General features: G+C 36.0%; 1 protein-coding gene across 1 annotated transcript; it reads left to right on the top strand.

The window, feature by feature from the left end:
- Positions 1 to 1,015: 1,015 nt before the first annotated feature.
- On the top strand, positions 1,016 to 20,238 carry LOC104620201 (zinc finger CCCH domain-containing protein 13-like; the record flags this gene model as incomplete). Its single annotated transcript, XM_010286350.1, has 8 exons — positions 1,016 to 1,137; positions 1,565 to 1,674; positions 7,028 to 7,139; positions 13,784 to 13,892; positions 15,988 to 16,127; positions 16,961 to 17,115; positions 18,475 to 18,672; positions 20,065 to 20,238. Coding segments are annotated over exons 1-8 (1,115 nt in total), but the record flags the coding sequence as incomplete, so codon positions are not given.
- Positions 20,239 to 21,656: the final 1,418 nt, after the last annotated feature.

Raw genomic sequence — 21,656 nt, 5'->3', positions numbered from 1 at the left:
TCTAGAACGATGGCAATTTGCAATACAACAGAGGTGGTTTTTTGAGCTGTATATAAATTGTCTAGCATCTGCCAGATTTTCCCAAATTGATTTTATTTCTGTGTAGATCAGGTAGCACTTAAGAGAATGGACAATAGTGTTTGGAGCTCATTTTGCCCTTTTTCTACCACCTCAGTGTGCAATATATACCAGTATGTCTTTTCCTTTTTTTTTTTTTAAATATATTTTTCTTTCTATATTCAATAACTTGTTCCTTTCTCAGGTAAGATAAATTGCGACTTCTTATTTATCAAACTTATGCTGTATCTGCTTCAAAATCTGTTTTTCTTAATGAAAAGGAGTTACTACTTGAGAAGCTTAAGAAGTATATAATTGTTTGTGGAGATTTTTGCTTTTTCTCCCCCCCATACTCCCACCCAAGCTCAGGTGGTTACAAATAGTTGTAGAACACAACCAGTAACAAACGCAGACTGTGGATGATATCAGGGTGGTTTCAGTAGGTTGTCACACACAACAAAGGTGGGGGGGGGGTAAAAAAAAAAGGTTCTCTCATTTTTTTGAGATTTGTTTCTGAAAATGGGAGCCATTTGTAGTGGTGAGAACCTATTTCTGAGAGGGTGGTAAATTAACATTAAAGGTTCTTTTCACCTGAAGTCACTTGAGTTGATGCACAAAAAATACCTGATGAAGGAAAGCATCTGTTCTGTGTGGTGGTTGCTACCTAAATGAATAACATATCATATGATCTTTCCCAAAGGGAAGCTGAAGAATCCAAAGCAAGTCATAAAATAAAATGAAAAACTATAATTACTGGTGTTCAGCTGACTAGTTCAAATCAGAGGCATTCCTTGTTATTACATACATTTCACTCATTTATGACTTCTTTTTCTTTCTTCATCACCTCTGCAGCAACTCTTACAACGTATATCATACTATTTTATTCATGTGAGTTCAGTGTCAATAGCCCCAAACTGAAGGATTTTACAGTTTTGCTTTTTTTTTTGGTTGAAGTAGTACAAAATGTCAAAAATTAGAAGGAAGGTCACAGTGGAAAATACCAAGACCATATCCGATAGCACATCCCGAAGACCCAGTGTGTTTGAAAGGCTTGGACCCAGCACTGGAAGTACTGCAGAGGTGAGTTGTAAAGTGTTCTTCTTTTCTCCCCACTCCAGCATCTTCTTTTCCAGGATTTTGGAAAGAGTAGGTCACAAGTACCAAATACTCAGATGTCACTGATGTTAGTAAAGGTGAAAAGAACTCCTTTAACGTATGGATGTTCAACATACTAATACTAGAATTTTCAAATAACGTGTGTTGTCCCAGCTTCTGGAGAGGAGCAGTATCCTGTATCTATAAATAGTATTTCCACCAGCCTAAATTTTTCTCTGCCAGACCTGATGCTCATTGTTGATGATTTTTTTTAATTAGCTATATTACTGGTGGACAGAAATTACATATAAACGGGAGTTAATGTGGAGTCATTTGTTTGTTCTGCCACACTCACACCAATGGTATTTCCAGAAATGAGTGTGAAATTCACCCAGTAATGTCTGTCTCTTAGACACAGTGCCGTAACTGGCTGAAGACTGGCAACTGCCTCTATGGGAACACATGTAGATTCGTACATGGCCCTTCACCACGAGGTAAAGGCTATAGCAGCAGTTATAGAAGGTAAATCAAGAACTCACTTTGAATTCTTCACATGCTGTAGGAAAATAGCTTTTGCAACTATGTCTTCTGTTTTTTTTTTTTTTTTTAAAGTGAAATGCTGTGGTGTGCCTAATGGTATGTTTTATTGATAACCAATTGCGTTGTGGAGCTGCTCAAAACAATTTGGCAACTTGCAGTGGGTTTTCCCAGGATTTTTGTGTGTATGTAGCTTTAAAAAATTGAGTCCTCTGGTTGCAGATTAACTTCTTATATTACGTGAAATGGAAAGTTCAAGTACCTTAATACTTTCTTTTTTTGGGCGTAGTGTCACTGCAGCTTCTGATATGCCTTTCTGTCCTTTACTAAAATGCTGTTTTGCAACTACTTACAGCAGTGCTCACATACTTGCAGACCTTCTGCCTTCGCTATATTGTTTGATGAATAAGGTTTCTATCTTTTTCCTGCTGTTGTTAAGAAAACACTTCTCTTCAAAACATAGTTTTGTGACTTTATCTGCCAGATGTAGAACAAATATCCTGTATCATAGGAAGAGATCCAAAAAGTTACTTCATTTTTCAGAAGAAAGTGTTTTTATTGTCTGCCTCTTCATATGTTACTGTAATTTAAAAATTTTTTTTGACTGTCCTCTGTGTGGCATAACACCTTACTTAACTGAAACTAAATGTGGCAGTAAGTTTGTAATGTTCTTGCTATAAAGGACAAAAAAATAGTACAGTTTTAGCACAGTACCTCTTTGTATGAAGGCTTCACATTTTACAAACAACTGCCTTTCATAATGCTATAGTAATGTCAGTGTTACCTCTAACTTATGGATGGGCACACTGAAGCATTAAAGTGTAAAGCAACAACAGGAAGGCGGCATGAGGTTAGGGTTCTGTTTCTTTTTCCTATGCCTGTGGCAGACTCTCAGGATGATCTTGACTTTGCTTGTTTGATCTTCCATTGCTTCTAAGGTGGAAGCAGCTGGGATACAAAATATATCTCCGAGTTTAATGTTTTTTTCAGTGTGTAAAAGATTTTACTCTGTTCTGTACTGAATGTTCCAAATGGGGAAAAGTAGTGTTTTACTGGTGGAGATTAAATTTTTAAAATGTTAGAATATCACTTTCTCCTTGATTTCAGTGTTTGGAACAGTCAGTGCATAGTTCTGCTTGGTCATTTGAAGAAAAGTCACATTTCTTTTAATGATTAAAGCTTTGTTTCTGCTTCACTGTCACCACTGACATTTAAGAATAATGTTGATTTACTTCTTTTTATTGCTAACTGTTTTTACTAGGACTATATGAAAAAGTCAAAGGACAGATCTTGCTACTTACTTGTATGATACTTTCAACTTTTAATAAAGGTGTTCTTAAAAATAAAAAGAGAGACAAAGCTCCTACCTACCCCCCCTACACACACCCAAAACCAGACAATTGAAAAAAGCATGCTTGTCTTTAGAAGTTTCTACTGATAGCTTTTCACCAGGCACAGAAAAAGCTGTTATATGTACATAATAAAATGTTGGCATTTTCATGCCATTTAACATTACAGAGATTGTTACAAATGCTACCCAGGTATTTTGAATGCAATTTTATTGGCTTCTTGCAAGCCAAGCTAATGCAGCTTCCACATCAGTTCAGTTCAAGGAGTATTCTTGTTAAAGTATCTGGGACAACATAATGGTGGCGTGTCTACATGTGTTCAGCCAGGTCTGCTGGTGAAGTCTTTTGTGTGCTTTGCAAGCAGTTTGGTAGGGCAAAGAACACCTTACTGCCTTTTTGTCTTTCCCTTCCAGTTTCATACCTGTCAAATAAATCTCATTGTTAATGGTTTTATCTGACCACAATGCCTCCCATAGTTCAGAACATCACCAAGCAATAGGAGAACTTGACTCTAAAGTGTGAAAAAGGCTCTTAAATCGAGTTTCATTATAACTCTGTTTCAGCATTAATGCTGCCTCTCGCAGCATGAATTTTAATCTTGCTGTTATAAAAATAAAACCTAGCATGTTTTTACATATAAAGCTTTCCTGTCGAGGGTATTAAGAATTCAGTCTTCCAGGCACCTGAAGTAACGAGAAGCTAACAAGGAAAGAGCTGTGTATGAAGATGCTATCCCACAAGGAATTTTACTGTCTTGCTCCACTCATAGACTGTTGTTTAATTGCTTGGCAGCTTCCTGCTTCTTCTCTTACACTATTGTCACTAGCGTCCCTCTCTTAGCCTGTCCAATCGTCTTAATTCTGGATCATTACGCTGGATTTAAAAGCCAAACCAACAGTAATATTAGCTAAGAATGTATGGATTTTGTAAGATTCAAATATTGTTGTATGGGAAACTGAAAAACAGGGTGATGTTTCATGAGCATTCAATTATATGTACATTATACACTAATAATTGTCATCAGCCTATACATGCATGTGTGCATGCACGCAGACATACACACAGATATTTTCAGGGAGGTGTGTTGTCGTGTTTGCTTCTTGCTAAGGATTTGTCCCTGACGTTGTAAGAGGTACAGAAGGTGCATTTCCTAACTAAGCTGCAGGATATAGAGAACTGAACTGTTGCAGGAAGTAATGCTCTTTAAAATCATGTAACTGCACTGCTTAAAATTTGAAATTATGAAATTCTGCATTTTAGGCCTTACTTAAAAGATGGGCTCAGCACGAAATATTAAGTCATTAAAGAGAAATTTTTCACTGAGGAGTTTTCTTTCATTGTACAGGGGTAATACTGTGGAGCTTTTTGTGTGAAAGGTTCTACCAGTTGCAGTCTAGCCACATCATCTTAAACTGTAGAGGAAAAATGGTAATTACCTGTTGAAATTCAGCAGTGTTCATTACCTGGAATAACCAAAGGCCTCTTTTGGAGGGGAGGAAAAAAAAAAAATTATGTAGAAAAGAAGCCACTGTGTAAAAATTGGAATTGTGGTACATTTGAAAGAAAATTCAGGTAGTAGGCCAGCTTGTTTTTATGCGCTAGTGCTTTCTAAAAAGCCGAAGTATCTGGAAATAGAGCTTCCTTACTAATTATTTCTTAAATATTTGACAAATTTTCAGTCTTAATTTATTACACTTTGGGAGGGGGTGGATTATTATGTCAAGATGTTTTTTGGGGTGGAGGGGTAAGATGTTTCCCATGACTTTGCTCCAGTGTTCTCCTGAAGTTGGGGAAAAAAAAAACCCACCCCAAAACAACAAAACCAAACAAAAAAACACCAACAAACCCCAACCCTGAAGCTTTTTTCATTTCTGTGTTTTCTTGATAACTTTTGTAATCTTTAAATAGATTTGAATAATCTTTTAACAAAATAAGTTATTTCTTCCCTCCCATACTGAAAAAGGTATTAATTGAGTGTGAAATGGTTTGGATGTTTTTTTACTCCAGCATATAACTTAAAAAAAAAAAAGAGGTATTAAAATATCAGATATCTCTCTAGAAAGCACATGAGCTACATTCAGTGGAAGTTCTCTTGCTTTCTTCTTCAGCTACTGGGGTATTTCCTGAAATTGCCTCTCTTGTGGAACAATGTTACTAGTACATTATCTATAACCTTTTTGTGTTTTAAATTAATTTTCAGTTTCACAAATCCAAGTCCTTTGTGCCATAGCTGAAATGTTGTTAAAAATTAAGGCATTGAATTGCCTCTTTAATGTTGAAAGACAGTTTATTTGTTGAGGTAGCTGATGGTTGGAATGCTTCAGAGAGTTCTGGTAATGCAAAGGAATTACCTTTATAAGATGGGGGAGGGGAAAAAAAAACCCTTGAATTTATAACCTTTGCTAAAGCCACATGCTTTAAAGATGATAGAATCATGCATGCAAAGAAGATAATTTGTTTATATTTGTATGCTGGCTATTATTTGATCCTTCTTACTGCTGAAAGCAGCAGCACACTACTGTTTTGTACTTTTCCTCTGATCTAGAGTGACCTGTATTTACAACTTCATGAAGAAATTTTTAAATGCATTTAAAAATGAGAGCAGTCACTGGTCTTTTCCTTCTTAGATCCTAAGACACTTAACTTTATGATGCAGTTTAAAGAATTCAATATAGATAACGTTGCAAAAGAGGAAGTGGAAGCCAGTTACTGTTTTTTCAAGTATGTGCAGGTTGAAAATGAAATCAATGTATGCATAAGCTGTGAAAGACAGTTTACCATTTGTGTATTATGTGACAGAGGAAGGGTGGGAGAAACAATACTTTCTAAATGGAAACCGTAATTCGGTCTGAAAAACAAAACAAATGGAAATTTCATTATTGAAATATTATATATAACTCTCTTAATCAACTTAAGGCAGCATCAGTATCTCTTTATGATTCTTTAGTGTAAACTAATAAGTACAGATCCAGTACTTTCATATAACCATTTCACAGAAGAATCTGTAATTACGGCTAACAGCCGTCACAGAAGTACCAAACTCACTGTCAAGCCAGATTAATATGAAGCGAAAATTTGTTTTCTTGAACTGAAAGATCATTTGAAGCAGCTCCTACATCCCCTTTGCTTAAGAACTTGTTTAAATGTGAGGGTTGTTCTCTTCTAACCCATAAGGAATAAATGAACATGTGAATGCATACTAAGAGGTGACAAAATTGTATAGATAACTTGTAGTAGCGTAGGATGTTCCCCCTCCCTTCCCACATCACAGTAATACCTTTTACAGAAAATATACCTTAAAGTTGCATGACTAGTAGAGTTCATCCAATATTTTGTAATTAAATAAATAATTATGTTACTGCAAGATGGAAAATGGAGGAGGCCTGCAAGAGTGAATTTCTGGTGCATGTCTTGCAAAAGCGTTTTTTTTGTGTGGCAGCCTCACCAAGTTTATGGGAGGCTGGCACCTAGGTCAGGTTTTTCCACTTGTGGACTTCATTTGTGTTCTGAGTTGTGCTTCTGTGTGACTGCCTTTGCTAGTCTACAGTAGTTTGACTCTGCATGAATTTTGTTTTTTAATATATATTAAAATTGGTGCAGCTTAGGATATGGAGGAGGCTAAAGATACCTTGAAAGACTTGGTAGGAGTGATGGTGAAACACATTTACACAATGGTCAGAAAAAGAACATTTGTTCTGGATAGGATCACCTGAAGCTGATCTAGAGTAGTAACCAAGTAATGCCATACATACATACAAGTAATTTTTCTTCTTAGAGTCAAGTCTTCCGTGATGTTTTGAAAGAGTTTCTTTTTTAGAATGCTTAAGCCCATTAGAACTGAATATTTTTTTTATTCATCCACTTTGCTCTGGGTGGGAGGTTTAGAACTTTATGTATACACTAATAAAAAAAAAATAACTGAAGACAGATTGTATTACTTTAAAAATAGTCCCATAGAACTGGTTATATTATGTTTCTGTATTATACAGGTCACCAGAAAGACCCACTGGAGATCTTCGGGAAAGAATGAAGAACAAACGTCAAGACGTTGAGGCAGAGCCACAGAAACGAAGTACAGAGGAATCATCCTCTCCTGTTAGGGTAAGAGTGGAGTTTGCAGAACTCCAGAATCCCTCAGTAGCAATTGGGCAGTGTGTCCTAGAAACCCGATCATGGTGACTTGTAATATTTAAAATGTTTTAAATGACTTGATAATTTTGTACATAGCATGTGGCATATTTTATTATGAAGTGTTTTAACAATTGTATAATTTTACAATTTTATAGCACTTTCTGATCTTTTGGTTCCCAAAGATTTTATAAATTCCACAGACTAAAATATGTTATAAATACTGATAAACAGGTATTTAATAATAGTGCAGGCTCTTCGATTATTACCAAGAAAGTGTATTAACCATTGTTCCAATCACCCATTATTTTTCTCCTGACACTTATTCATATCCATTGTTTACATGCACCCTGACTCCAGTTCCCCAAATTTGCTTCTGATGAGACCACGCAGTTACTGTTGTGCTGATTCATTTTGCCTTCCTCCTCACATACTCATCAGCCATCCCAACTACTCACTTTGGGATTTTGCAAAAAAATGAATTCATTATCATTCTCATTTTCTAAGCATCTTTCTGCAATGCTATACCCCTCAAGTTACTAGTTTTAAAATTGTGTTATCTATTCCTGCACTGATGTTACAAATAAATAGGGGCAGAGTGGGTAGTGTGACCCTGCACCTGTGTAACAATAGCCCCACTGTATTTCTGTGTCATGTTTTTTAAGATGATCTTCATATGAACAATTATTAAAAGTTTTTATGTGTGAAAAATCAGTTTTGCTTCTGCAGGTATTAACAGCATTCTTCTTTTTCCTCTCGGTCTGTTCCTACTTGCTGTGTAAAATCAATTTTTATGTCAGGTGTAAAGAAATCAACAGCAGCTGTTATCATTAAATTAACAAAATGACTTACCTTCCAATCATGTTTTCAGTTGCTGTTAATTTATATAAATTAATCTTTTCAATCTTTTTACTCTTTTACTTAAATGTGTTGCTTTTATTTTCTAGTAGTTTGAATAAACTGTTCAGTTATTGAGTACACGGTTGGTGGGAAAAGTGTTTTTTCCAACCGTTATTAAAAATTTACTGTAACTTCTTCTCTCCTGGTACAACTCTAATTTTGATGTAATTCTTACTTTTGATTAGTTAACCCTGCTTTTTATAGTGTTCTGTTAATGTAATAATAAAATACTCTTAAAACAACTAAACCCCAAGTAAAGGGGAACGGGGAGCTGGAATCAAAAGGGATTGGAGAATTAGTGGGTCTGTTAAAGTACTGAAGAATTATTCACAGGATAAGCACACTGCAGAGAAAAAATTACTCTGCTTCAATCTTATAAAACAGAAGGCTGAGGAAACCAATGAGCTTTTGTATTAATTGCATGGAGGCAACAGTCAAAATGTGGACTATTGAAAGAAAATATTCTGGAACAAATAGATGAAGAGAGACAGTCATCAAGAGTTGCATTGCAAAGAACCAGGATATCTGAAAGAACAGAAGACTCAAGTGATTGAACTAACAAAAATCTTGCTCCATCATTAGAGCTACTGTTGTGGTGGAGATCTAATATCTGATGTTTCCATCTCTTATTAAAGCTTTTGGGATAACAGAGAAGCTGGATAAGAAATCTTAACTTTGTTTTGAAATAATGAAAGGTAGCTTGCTCCACAAAAAGTTTCATAATAGTGTTGGGTTAAAAAAAAAAAAAAAAGAGCAGCACTGTTTCTACAGACAAAATTTGTGCTTCAACAGTCTACTAGCCTGAAACTTTAACAGAGAATAGTGTTTAAGAGAGAACTTCTGATAGAGGTGAAACCTTAAATAGCATCTTTTGAAACAAGGTTTTTGAGGCATATAGATAGTCAAAGAATAGCAGGTATGATATGTTAGGTTTAGAAGCCAGTTAAGGGGGAAGATTTTAGATTAATTTCAAGTGATGAAGTTACAGAGGATGCTATGGTACTTCATCTAAAGAGCTATAACTTTTTAAGAATGTGCAAAAATGTTGGGCATCCCAAATATCAAACTGCAGAAGATATGAGAACAGTAGTTGAGATTACCAAAATCTGAGGAATGCTGTAGGGATTGGGGAAAGTTTTTGACAGTACAATGGCAGATGAAACTTTATGTTGGCAAGTGCAAGGTAATGCACAGTGAAGAAAGTATTTGAAACAAAAAATCATAAATGAGTATGTTAAAAGTAACTGAAACCATCCAGTAGAAAAATAAGTTATTGTGGACAGCTCAATGAAATCATCTGTTAAAAGTGCAGTCACAGTTGCAGAAGCAAACACTCAGGTATATAAAATGGAATAGAAAATGATCGATATTATGCTGTAGAAATTCATGGTCCAGTTTTATTTGAAATGCTGTTTCATTGTGATCACCTGTATGCAAGAAAATACAGTCAAAGGTCTTCTTGAAGTGGGCCAGGAGGTGAGAAAGAGACTGGAGAAAAGAAAGGACATGTGGCGAATGCATATAACGTATGGTTGAGAGAATGTAAATTAGATGCGTCATATTCATACTTCATCCCAGTAGAAAGAGTGGCAAATTTGAAAATGACAAGGGGAAATGCTAATTATGTTATATATGACAATTCTACCTGATTGCTGGAAGATACAGGCAATAGGTATGAACAGGTTCCACAAAAAGTTGAGACAGTATAACTAGATTTCTTCTGCTTTGGAGACATAACTAGTACAATCTGTATGTATTTAGGAAGAAACTTTCCTTAAGGACAGCCTATAGAATATATCCTTTATTATTTCTTTATGTCCTGTACTATTATTTTCAGAGACAATATGCTGCGTTATGTGGACAACTACATTGAGTTCAGCTGTTTCTGTGTTTCTCAGATTTGTGTTCAGAATTATATCAGCACTGTATGTTAGTGTATCAATTATTATACAAGTAATTAGATAAGGTTCTGGCCGTTACTGTATTTAGTTGGAAATTTTAATGTTGAATTTTTCTTCGTTTTATGAGAAGACAGTTACATTTGGAGTTTTTGAAGTATTACCTGAAGTATTACCTGGGACGTGTGTGTGATTTGGGAGCAACAGTGGGAAGAACTTAATGTACGTTTAGGAAAGGTTTTTGTAAGGAATGTATATCATTTGCTTCAAATCTGTGCTTTTTGTCACTGTGGCTTTTGAATATCTCCACTGGAAATGGAAGTCAGCATTGTCTTCCATCTCTGAAATGGAAACAATACCTGTTAATTTCAGGGAAACTTCATTTTCTTGCATGTTTGTGTGGTGTGGTAGTAGTTTACACTATAAAGGTATTACACATAGAGCAAAATAGAACTGTACTTGCCCAAAAGATTCTAGTTGTACTACATGATAGCTTATTCTAGATATAAAGAAATCTGCACTTTTGAATTCGTTTATATTGCTGCTGCATGTACATGAGCTGATAAGGCTGAAACTGAAGATTCTGCCTTGTAAGAATTGTAGATTATAAGAGTCTTATAAATACTCTGTCCATTGGCTAAAAGCATGTTTTGCAGACTGGATGAGTCCTTTTGTGCTTGGCCAGACTCTTCTGGCTGTAGTGGGAAATTCATTCAAGCAGACATCAAGTCTTGTGCTGTAGGGTGCTGATCATGTCTTTTATGGGCTGTGGAACTTCAACTTAAGTAGACATTAAATTAAATAAAATCTCATAGAATTTAGCCATAATGTTGGTTGTTTTTTCCCTTTCTTAAGTAGCATTTCTCCTGAACATCAACATTAAACTATAATCATCTATTCAACACATGTAAATAGTTAACTGAGCATATAGCTGAAAACAGCATAGACAAAGTCTTCTAAGTTGTTTACCCTTAGGACAATCTATAATTTATTTTCTGTAGTAAATAATTGTATTATTATGAAAGTTTATTGTTTCTCATCTAGCAAATGGCATTTTTTCAGAGTCTGCAGAGAAATAGTTTACAAGTGTGGCTGAAGTGGATACAGCATATTCAAGTACAAGTGAAAGACATGCTATTGGTCTCTAGGAGCTTGACTTATTTTATTCTTGGCTTATTAAGCAAGAAATGGAAAAAAAACCTGTGTAAGGTACAAGAAGGTTTATGAGGATATGAAGGAAATATTTACTCCCCATAGTACGAGGGAATTAAATGCATTGTAAGTGGAACAAGTACGATAAAAGGAATACGTTGAAGACTTTTCGATGAAAAAATTCAAATATGTGTTCTAAACTATCATAACTTGAATTCTTGATTTGTGTGCCCCAGGAAAATATACTCAATTTCTAAAATGAGATTTGTTTTTCAAGATCCAATGTTACCAGGATCTTTTTTTGTCACAACTAAACTGAAGTCTTTTTAGTGTATGAACGGGCTCGGATCAAGTTGTCCTGACTTTTTAAAACAGCATGCTTGCATAAAAATTGTCTATTCCCTTCCCCTATATTCAATAATGCAATAAAATTCCTTTCATAGATGTTTTTGTTCTCAGTTCTTCTGTAGAAGTATGATTGTGCCACTACTGAATCTCTCCACTGAAAGGAGAAAATACAGGCTGTTTCAAGATACTTGTGTTTGGTTGTGAGTTTGGAGGTGTAGGCAAGATACATACAGGTTGTGTAGTGTTAAATTGATAATGCATTATGGGTTATTAAGTTGGTCTTGAAGCATTCTGACTTATCTGCATGTTCTTTGCTGACAAGTTATTTGGGGAATTGGCTTTGAGAAGTTTTTTGAAATCAGTATACAGAGGATGCCCTAACATGCATATTTCAGTTTGCTAGTAACAAATAGTGTTGAATTAATAGAAACTAATATTTGTATTTAAGAAATAATGCTGATTGTTTATGTTACAGGAATTAGTTGGTGTATAAAGCAGGAGTACACAGTTTAATAGAGCAGATGCAGCCTTCAAGGAGGGCAGTCTAGACAAATTAATATACTCTCAGAAAAAAAAGAACGGTTGCAGGAGAGGCCTGTTGATAAAGTTACAGATTTTCAAATCTCATCAGAGTCATTTTCTTTTAAAGTAACTTGCTTTGGAGCTTAGTACAATTCTTGCTCGTAGACTGAAATGCCTTTAGTACGTGCTGTTATGATGGCTTAGTTGATGTAGACTTGTCTGCAGTTGATGTCAGCAACCAACATAACTTGACAGGTTAGGATCTTATGCATCATTTTAGAGATCGTGTCATGAAATGGAGAAGGAACTTTTTTCTTTTTCTGCAAGCTGCTTTGAAATAAACAGGGGACAAATTAGTTCTTTAATGTGAAGTTCCTTCATGTTGTGTAGCGACTGGTCAGTTTTTTCCAAACCTTCTAAGTCTTTGAATGTGATATACCGAATGCATCAAGATCAGAGGCTTGAAGATAACTGTGTGTCAAAGCATTTGTGTTAGTTCACTAGGTAAAATAAATGCAGTACTTATTCTGTCATAACTTCTGTCATTAAACTACAGATAAGATTTTAACATTGCTAGTGAATAAAAAGGGATAGTTGAATCTTACTCACTTGGGGGTGACTATCCACAATGTTATTTCCTTACTGTGTTTTTAAGGTGATGTTAAGGATTTAAATTAAGTCAAGATCTAAGTCCCACTAAGGAATAGCTAGTGAAATTCTCAGGCATCTCCTTTTCTTGGCATAAAAACAAAGGTTCCTACATATCAACACTGAAGAATCCCCAAAAGACAAAAGAAGGCACTGTGGGAGGTGAGAACAAAAGGGATATGGGACAGACTTTCATTATTTGCTCTTTCTGGTTTCCTGCTTAATAAATTAAGCTGAGATACTTCTAACCTTCAATGTTCTTTTTTTTTCGCAAAGAGTGAAAAAACTTTGTTCTGTACACTACTTGAGCCCGGGTAGATTATTCAGAGAATGTCAATTTAGCAGAGGCGTAGTTGCATCATTGCAGCTTTACTACTGGAATTTAGCAAGGGGAGAAGAGCAGCACAGTTTCAGTTGCCTTTTGAAATTATCTTCTTTCCTCTAAGAATAGTCTCTGGCTTCCTTAGGTATCCACAGGACCATCTGCCACATGCAAAATGGGCGCTACTGCAATAGTTAGATTTTTCTAATAACTCGAGGCCAGTGAGAGTTCAAATATAAAGCTATTAAAAAAACCCCTTGATTCCACTGTGTGGCTTTAGACCTTTCCACCCCCCCCTTACTTCTGCCATCCAAGGGTCTCTGGGTTTTTTTTATTTTTTATTTTATTATCCTCCCCATTCTTTATCCTCTGGAGAGTTGAATGGTTCAGCTTCTGAGGCTCATCTGCCTTGCATATAAATACTCTTATTTGCGAAGAAATCTTACTCAGTCTGTTAAAATTATACTCTTTAAATGTTCATTAAACTTCTGGTCTTAAGAACCTGATTTGTTCTTTCAGTTCCTGTTTTAAACTATTCGCTGATACATGCTCAATTCTTGCTCTGCCTTTAAACATTATTTTATGAATCCTTTCTTCTCTTTTCCCCATCTGCTATTTGCATACTGATTATATGAAATTGCATTAGAACATGTTGCCTGTGGAGTCTGGTTATTTAAGAAGGTATTTGTTCAACAGGCTAAAGGGGAAAATGCTGTTTGTACTTTAAAAAAAGAAACAGCCAAAATACCATGTAAAATATACCTGCTTCTTCAGGCTTCTTTTAAAATAAAGTTGTATACTCTAATGCAGCATTTTTCCCTTTATAGAAAGAGTCTTCACGAGGAAGGCATAGAGAAAAGGAGGATATCAAAATTACAAAAGAGAGAACACCAGAAAGTGAAGAGGAAAATGGGGATTGGGAAACAAATAGAGAAGGTAAGTATAATTAAAATAATGGTCCTCCTACAGCTCAAAGAATTGCAAGATTACTAGTGTGTTTGCAAAGCAAGATGCTTAAAGATTTGGTCTCTAAGCAGAATACTTTTATGAGGTAGCCATTAATGTTTGTTTTTGGAGGAGAGCAAAGAAGGAGTCTGAGTTGGACTGCTACAATGGTAAAACCAACTGTTTTTTTAAACACACATGCTTTTTTTTTTTCTTTTTTTCCTTTTTGATTCTTCAGACAACAAGGAATTTGGCCATAGGCTACTCCATGGCTGAACCTTTCACATTCAGATTATTAGTTTAATCCAAGCTACATCCGAAGTAATTTTGAATCTGGTCAGTCTGAGGAGAGAGCGTAACTCCTTTGAATTCAAAAGTCAGCAGGTTTTTGTTGCATAATTTGTAATGGTGTGAACTGTCCCATTAACAAGGGCTCTATTAGAATGAGTATAACAACAGCTGAAGGTAGTGATTGGTGAACTACTACCTGCAAGAGTGGTAAGAGTCTCGTGTTATCTTCTGTAGTCGTGGTTTTTTTTTCTTTTGTGGTTAAAAGGTGATCTCATTGTCCTTGTTGATAATACTCATCTGTTTCACATGCAGACAGGTCAGGAGAAGACTGTCTTTTGTTTTCGCCTCTCTCTCTGGAGTATCCATTTCACTTTTGTTAGAGACCAAGTTCCCCTGCCCCTGAAATTACAGCAGCTTCTAATGAACTGTGTTGCTTACATAGTTTTGCAAGTATCAGTGTTTCAGAGGTAATTACACTATTGCAAGAGAAGACAACAGATGGACTGGGAAAGAACCTATGCTGTTAGGAACTGCAGCTCTCCACCAGCTGTTCTCATGTATTCATGACACATGAAGGGAATTTGTAGACTGAGTTTGGTTATTGCAAAACCTTTTATATAGTTCCTGTGTGTAGGAAGGCGGGTGAAAGCTTATGACTTTTTAATGAAGTCATCTTTTCTCTGACAGTTATTTTGCTAAAGTGCTTTTTGAGCATTAGACTTGAATATCCATAAACAAAATAAGAAATGTAAACAGAGTGAGTAAAACTACTTTAATTTTCAGTAAGATTTCAGTTGCAAGCCTTGAAGCATATGATATTAACTAGCCATGACTTAATGAAAAAGTGAGAGAAATAGCGCCTTTTCTGATGATCAAAGGACTGGGAAGCCTGCTGTATGAGGAAAGACTGAGATAGCTGGATTTGTTCAGCCTTGAGAAAAGAAGGCTTAGAGGAGACGTTATCACCATGTTCTGGTATTTAAAGGGTGGCTACAAAGAAGATGGAGACTCCCTTTTTACAAGGAGTCAAGTGAAAAGAGGAGGGATAACAGGTACAAGTTACTCCTGAGGAGATTCCGACTGGACACAAGAGGAAAACTTTCACAATGAGAACAATCAGCCATTGGAATAATCTCCTCAGGGAAGTGGTGGATTCCCCAACATAGGACGCTTAAGATTCAGCTGGATAGGGTGCTGTCCTGTCATGTTTAGACCGTGCTTTTGCCAAGAAAGGTTGGACCAGCTGATCCTTGAGGTCCATTCCAATCTGGTATTCCATGATGTGAAAACGAAACAGTGATAGTGTTTTAAAAACAGAAATAAACTCTTGAAGTGTGCATTTATCCAGTGAAAAAGGTCATGTAGACCTCTTCTTTATTTTAAAATCAATTTGTAGATGTAATTAAATAAATGTATTGATTGATTTGTGGGATACTGTATTAAACAAAAGCCTCTAGTATCATGCATCACTATTTAAATCTGCTTCCTGTGAGATTTCCCAGTTAAGTAATAATTAATAATTGATGGAAGTCTCTGAAAGAACTTGAGGTTGTTTGTTTGTTTTTTTTTTGTTTAATGAAGTTTAAGAATTTAACAGCAGGTTGTATGGAACTAAAGAGTTATTTCACGCTTAGGCACATAACTGGAGAAGAGATTTGGCTTAGCTTCATTGATCCATTCATGCAGTGCTTAAAAGTAAAGTGAATATTTATGCTTGGCATCCAGTATGCTAAATATTATTATTTATTTCATATCCAATTGTTTACTAATCTGTTTGCCTTTTTTTAAAATAAAGATTCTGATAATGGAGATGTTAATTATGATTATGATCATGAGCTGTCTTTGGAAATGAAACGCCAAAAGATTCAGAGAGAACTCATGAAGTTGGAACAGGAAAACATGGAGAAACGAGAGGAAATAGTCATTAAAAAAGAGGTTTGTATTACATAAATTTGAAATTAAAAAAATAGTCATCAGCCACTTCATAGGCTTCTAATTGTTTCTTGAAGACTTTAATTTCCTGGGCTACAAATGCACTGTTGTGTTACATAGTAGTAAATAACTGGCATGTGTATAACTTAATATGTGACTTGGATATTGGTTGTGACTGTCTGGTCAATCATCCAGCACCATAACCAAGTTTTCTGCTTTATGAAGCCAGCTATTAAATGAGTGGGATTTAATGCATTTTAATGTTATAAAACTAAAAAGACCTTTAACAGAGAAGACATGTAGAGGAAAACACAAGGCATACTGTTTGCCAGGCTCCTTTTCCAACATGATTTGTAGTAACAGAGTAAAGTAGAGTGACAGATGCAAAGCTGTAAGTGTTAGAAACCCTAAAATTTTGGTGAGGCTTTTTTTAAAAAAAAAACAAACCACAAACAAACAAAAAACCACAACAAAACAACAAGCAATACCAAAACACAAACAAAAACAAAAAAAAAGGAGCTCTTTCTTTTTCAGACAAACTTGAGTGCTAACTGGGAATATAGTGATTTTAAGCTTTTAGTTACAGTTTTTGTAATGTATTACAGAGGGCAACATCTTCTCTTCCCCCACCCTTTACCTGTCATCTTCCTTTTATGGTGTTCTTTGAAAACGATGTGGTTAGCTTATTTATACCTGTAGCTATGCGGTAGGTGTGTACATGGTTAAGATCTCAAATGTAAACTGTTACAGAATTTACATATTTGACATATATATCAGCATACAAGTAAGTTTTTGAGCATCAGTATCTTATCAGTTAATCTATTCTTTTATTCAAGATTTCTCCAGAGGTCGTTAGATCTAAACTATCACCATCACCAAGAAAGTCTAGCAAATCTCCAAAACGAAGATCCAGTCCTAAATCATCATCTTCAGCTAGTAAGAAAGAGAAGAAAGCATCTACTGTGTCTTCCCCACTTTTGGATCAGCAGAGGTCGGTATACAGATGCATCTGTAAGAAAGTGAAAACAGAGAACCACACTGATTTTTGTTATTGGGGTTTTCATAATTAATATGTTTTTTCATTTTCCTTGCTTTCAGGACTTTTGATTATATAACTTCAGGGGAAGGTCTCTAAATTATGCACTATGAATCATCTTCTGCAGAAAATTGTTACATGCTTGTAGTTGTCAGTTGATTAATTTCATGGTTTACAAGCAGTTCTTTTCTCTTTGAATATCCAGAGTCTCTGGGAGGTGATGAGGAAATATAAGCCATTAAAAAGTGGAAAGCAGTTTTATTTGAGATGCCACAGCCTGTGAAGTAGTGCCTCTAGACTGAAGTGCATTGTTAAAAATTGACCAACTGCACATGCTGTTGATATTGCATATTTGTTGTTCAGGAAATAATGTTTGACTTTTAAGTCAGGGAATTTCTCAGAATTCAGGAGGGGAAGAGAAGTAGGGGATGTGGGGGGGCGGGGAAAAAAGTAAGGACAAGGTATGTGAAAATCATGGGAAGTTCAAACTGGGCACCTTGCTACAAAAAGTAAGTCTCCAAAACTTGTTTCTAAGTTCTTGCTGGCTGCAAGAGGTTTTGAATCACTGCTTGCAGCCTTTAGGTAGGAAAGAAATTACTTCAGCAGTGTAAGCAGACACATCTGTCTTTGCTAAGCAAAAATCCACTTTAAAATAGGGACAAAACAACGTTGTTTCTGCTACAAGAATGTGCAGTATGGACTGGTATGCTACTGACATGTAGTATGCAATGATATCTAGTTTATAGGGTTTATGTCAGTGGTAGTTTCTATGGAAAAATATACAGTATTTAATATTGTGAGATGCATATTCAAAAATATTTGCATGCTTCAGGTACTTAACACTAAATCAAAGGCGTAAATTGTTCAAGTCATTTTGTGTATGTGATTGAGGTATTGCGTTGCAGAAATGGGAGTCTAAACAGACAAGATACTGTATAGAGTTCTGGTCTTCTGATATGTGTAGTTCATACATAGAGTTCTGGTCTTCTGATATGTGTAGTTCATACAAGGGCATTTTACGTTGGAAAACTGGTTCTGTCTGAGCGGGAGCAATTCCTGGTTTTGTTCACTTGCTTCAGAACTAAAGGTTGTAAATAGAAGAGCTCAAGGTGAATTTTTACCATCTGCATTCACCCTTCAGTCAAGTACAGTTATTGAGTGCTGCTTACTAATGGAGTGGTGAATCCTATCCTAAAAGCTTCAAGGCCCTTCAGGTTATAACTTTCCTGCCAACATCGGAGAAATCCTTATTTGAAATAGTTGGCAGTCCTTCATTTCCCCCCCCCCCCCCCCCCCCCCTTAATTTATCTCTAGGAGTTCTAAAAGTAACCAGAGTAAAAAGAAAGGTCCTCGTACCCCTAGTCCTCCTCCTCCAGTACAAGATGAAACTCCTCTGGGGAAAAAACACAAAGAAAAACATAAAGCAAAGGAACGTTCCGAAGAAAAGGCAAGGGAGGTGAAAGAGAGAGGACGTGACTTTGAAAGGCACAAGGAGAAAAAAGAGAAGCAGAGGTAAGTTATGTTGCGTTATTAGCTTGCAACATTAATGTAACCTTGCTTTTAAAGTTATCCTTTATAGAACACTGAATAATAAGGGATTTATACCTGCTTTGCCAACAACATTTTCAGTACTCGTTAAATATTTTAAATGTGTTATTATAGATTGGTTGATGAACTATAACAAATTGGTAAGTTTTAATTACATAACTTAATAAGTTTGTAAAATGCCCCTTTGAAAGATTCATTGCTTTTCAGGAAGTTGGACCTTCACCAATAGAGCAATCCATTTGCCAAAATCGTTGTCAGAGTCATTCGCTTGTCCACTTGCCTGCTCTTCTGAAATCTTAAGAGGACTAATACCTTTCTAAATTGGCAGTGGCACATTTAAACTCCTCCTAATCTTCAGTAGGTTAAAGGTATTTCTGAAGTAGTCAATGAATACTGCCATTTTAGTACTTCGCTTTTGCATATAGATACATATCTCTCTCCATCTCAAATGGTAGACTAATATAACTATTCCCATTATTTTCTGAAGCACAGGTGTCCGTTTAAGTTGAAAAATACATCATCTGTGTTTTTAAGTCCTGTATTCCCTTGATGAAAATCGTGTACATGCTTTTGTTTGCTTTGTAACATATCAGTGGCTAAGGAGTGGAAGACCAGTGAATTGTGTATTTTTAATTGATAAATTACACCATTCTTACTTTAAAATATATTATTTCCCTCATGCTTGCACACTCCATTACTGGAAGAAGGTTGTAAGCAGTAGATGAGAATATTATAGGTAGCGCTGAAAGGATCAAGAGAGTACTTGGCTTATTGTTGTACTATAATTGGTATTGCTGTGGTGACTACAGCCTTTTATTTCAATGTTGAATTTTTGTCTTTTTCTCCTAAATAGTAAAAATTAAGAAATAATATCAAATCTTCATGGTGTATAGTAAGTTAAATAGTTGAAGGTTCTGACAGATTTCTTTCATTCATTTGCAACTGTGATTAGTGTTTGAAAATGTCTGTGAACTTGAGGCTTCTTAAATAAAGGTCTGACATGACAGAAATTTTTTAATAGGGTAGCAAGCTAATTCTCCATTAATAGGAATTCTGTTTCACCACCACATGAAGTATCACGTAAAATTACAAGAATGTATTTTTGTTTTTTCCATATTCTAGTTTTGTATTGTACAGTCCAATTATTAGCAGGAAATGTAGTGCATATCTTGCATTCTTGAGTTTTATTAGCTTAAGGTAATTTCATGTATGAATTTATAGATGGAAAAATGATTCTATAAGATAGTTCTTGATCTTGTAAGCACAGGTTCTGTTTTTGGAGTTGTTTGTAATTTCTTAGAAATGTAGTAATGCCATATTACACCTGCTAAACAAGACGCTGTTCATGTTTCCCAGGGATCCCTCTGAAAGCTCCCATAGACAGAAGCGTTCTCCTAGTCCTGCAGATCATTCTGGCAGTAATTCTTCCCCTTCCAGGGAGTATTCACCACCTGCTGCAAGGCGAAGACAAACCTCCCGAGCTCCAGCCAAGTCAACAACTCACAAACACAACTTCTCACCTTCTCGCAGGTGCGAGGTCAATTGCATGGATTTTATTTCCATGAATAGTTCTAGTTTAGAAACTTCCTCTGTTGGTTTGACTGCTCATTTATATATGTCTGTTCTGGGTATGTATGTGCCTCAAACACTTGAGCTCTGAGGCTTGCTGGTTGTTTTTTTTGCCAAGTTACTACATTGAGAGTAACTGTCATGTCAAGAACACAAATCATGGTGCAGTTTTCCATTTATCAGTTCCTCTCAAAAGTTTTGGCTTCAGGTGGAATTTCAGAAGTCTCCTATAAGATATAGTCAGTCTGTGATCCTTTGGAAACTTTTTTTTTCTTCCTTACCCTCCCCCTTCTTAGGAAGTAGAAAATGTGAGAAGTCTTCTATCTTGGAGATGGGGAAGGAACAGAGTTTCTCCATTCTGAAATGTGTAAGGTGATACACAGATCCTGGCTCTTCACATCTTTCCTGAAAAGCAAGCACAACTGGCTAAACAGTACCATACGAGGACAATTTCAGAGACCCTTCTTGCAGCAGGCTTCAGGGAAGATACCATCCTGCTAGTTATAGGGACCTTAGAAAAAAATCTTTTACCACCCATTGAAAAGAAAGGAGGCCTCTTATTTTGGTCTGAAGGAGTCTGTAAGCTTAGGTTTAGAATGGCAGTGCTAAATACTGCTGCAGTCCTATGTGTGTATAACAGAGAGGGAGGCATACTTATTTTCTGCACTTCTGGTGAAGGGTGGGGTAAGACACCAGATGTCATATATATCTGCATACTAACAATCAAAATAAAACCCATACATTCAGCAACCCTAAGAGTCATAAGCAAGCTCTTTTGCTGCTGTGGTGACTCAGTTCAGCTGGAACAACGTTGTGTTGTGTTAAGCTAGATGTCACTGATGAACTTTTTCTCTAAATCAGATTGTTTATAGCGAAGAGAGTAGAGCAGCCTGTTCCCTAGTAAGAAGACTGAAAAATACCTTTGCAGTACCCTTTTCCCCATTTTTTTTCTGACCTACTCCAGTATTTTGCTCGTTACTACCTGCTTGAGGGTTCTGTGCAGACATATCAAGTGTTGTGCAGGGTAGTGTTAAGCAGGGAAGATAAATGAGCCTTCTGCTAGAAGCAGAGAATGTTTGAAATATTTTGTTAGTCTCCAGACCACTGATAGCCTTCCATGCAAGCCAATTTTGGTAACCCTGTGTTTCATTATAATGGCTTAAGGGTGAAAAGTAAATGTAGTCTTAGTTTAAAGATGGTAAGTCAGGAAATTACATTACAGAATCACAGAATCATTAAGGTTGGAAAGGACTTTCAAGATCATCAAGCCCAACCGTTAACCCAACACCACCATGTCCCCTAAACCATATCCCAAAGTGCCATATCCACATGCTTTTTTGAGTACTTCTCATTGATGGTGACTCCACCACCTCCCTGGG

The sequence above is a fragment of the Phaethon lepturus genome, unplaced genomic scaffold, assembly GCF_000687285.1.
Source record: "Phaethon lepturus isolate BGI_N335 unplaced genomic scaffold, ASM68728v1 scaffold12744, whole genome shotgun sequence".
Classification (NCBI taxonomy): Eukaryota; Metazoa; Chordata; class Aves; order Phaethontiformes; family Phaethontidae; genus Phaethon; species Phaethon lepturus.
Note: the sequence above shows the minus strand (reverse complement) of the source record. Positions and strands in the feature narration are given on the sequence as shown.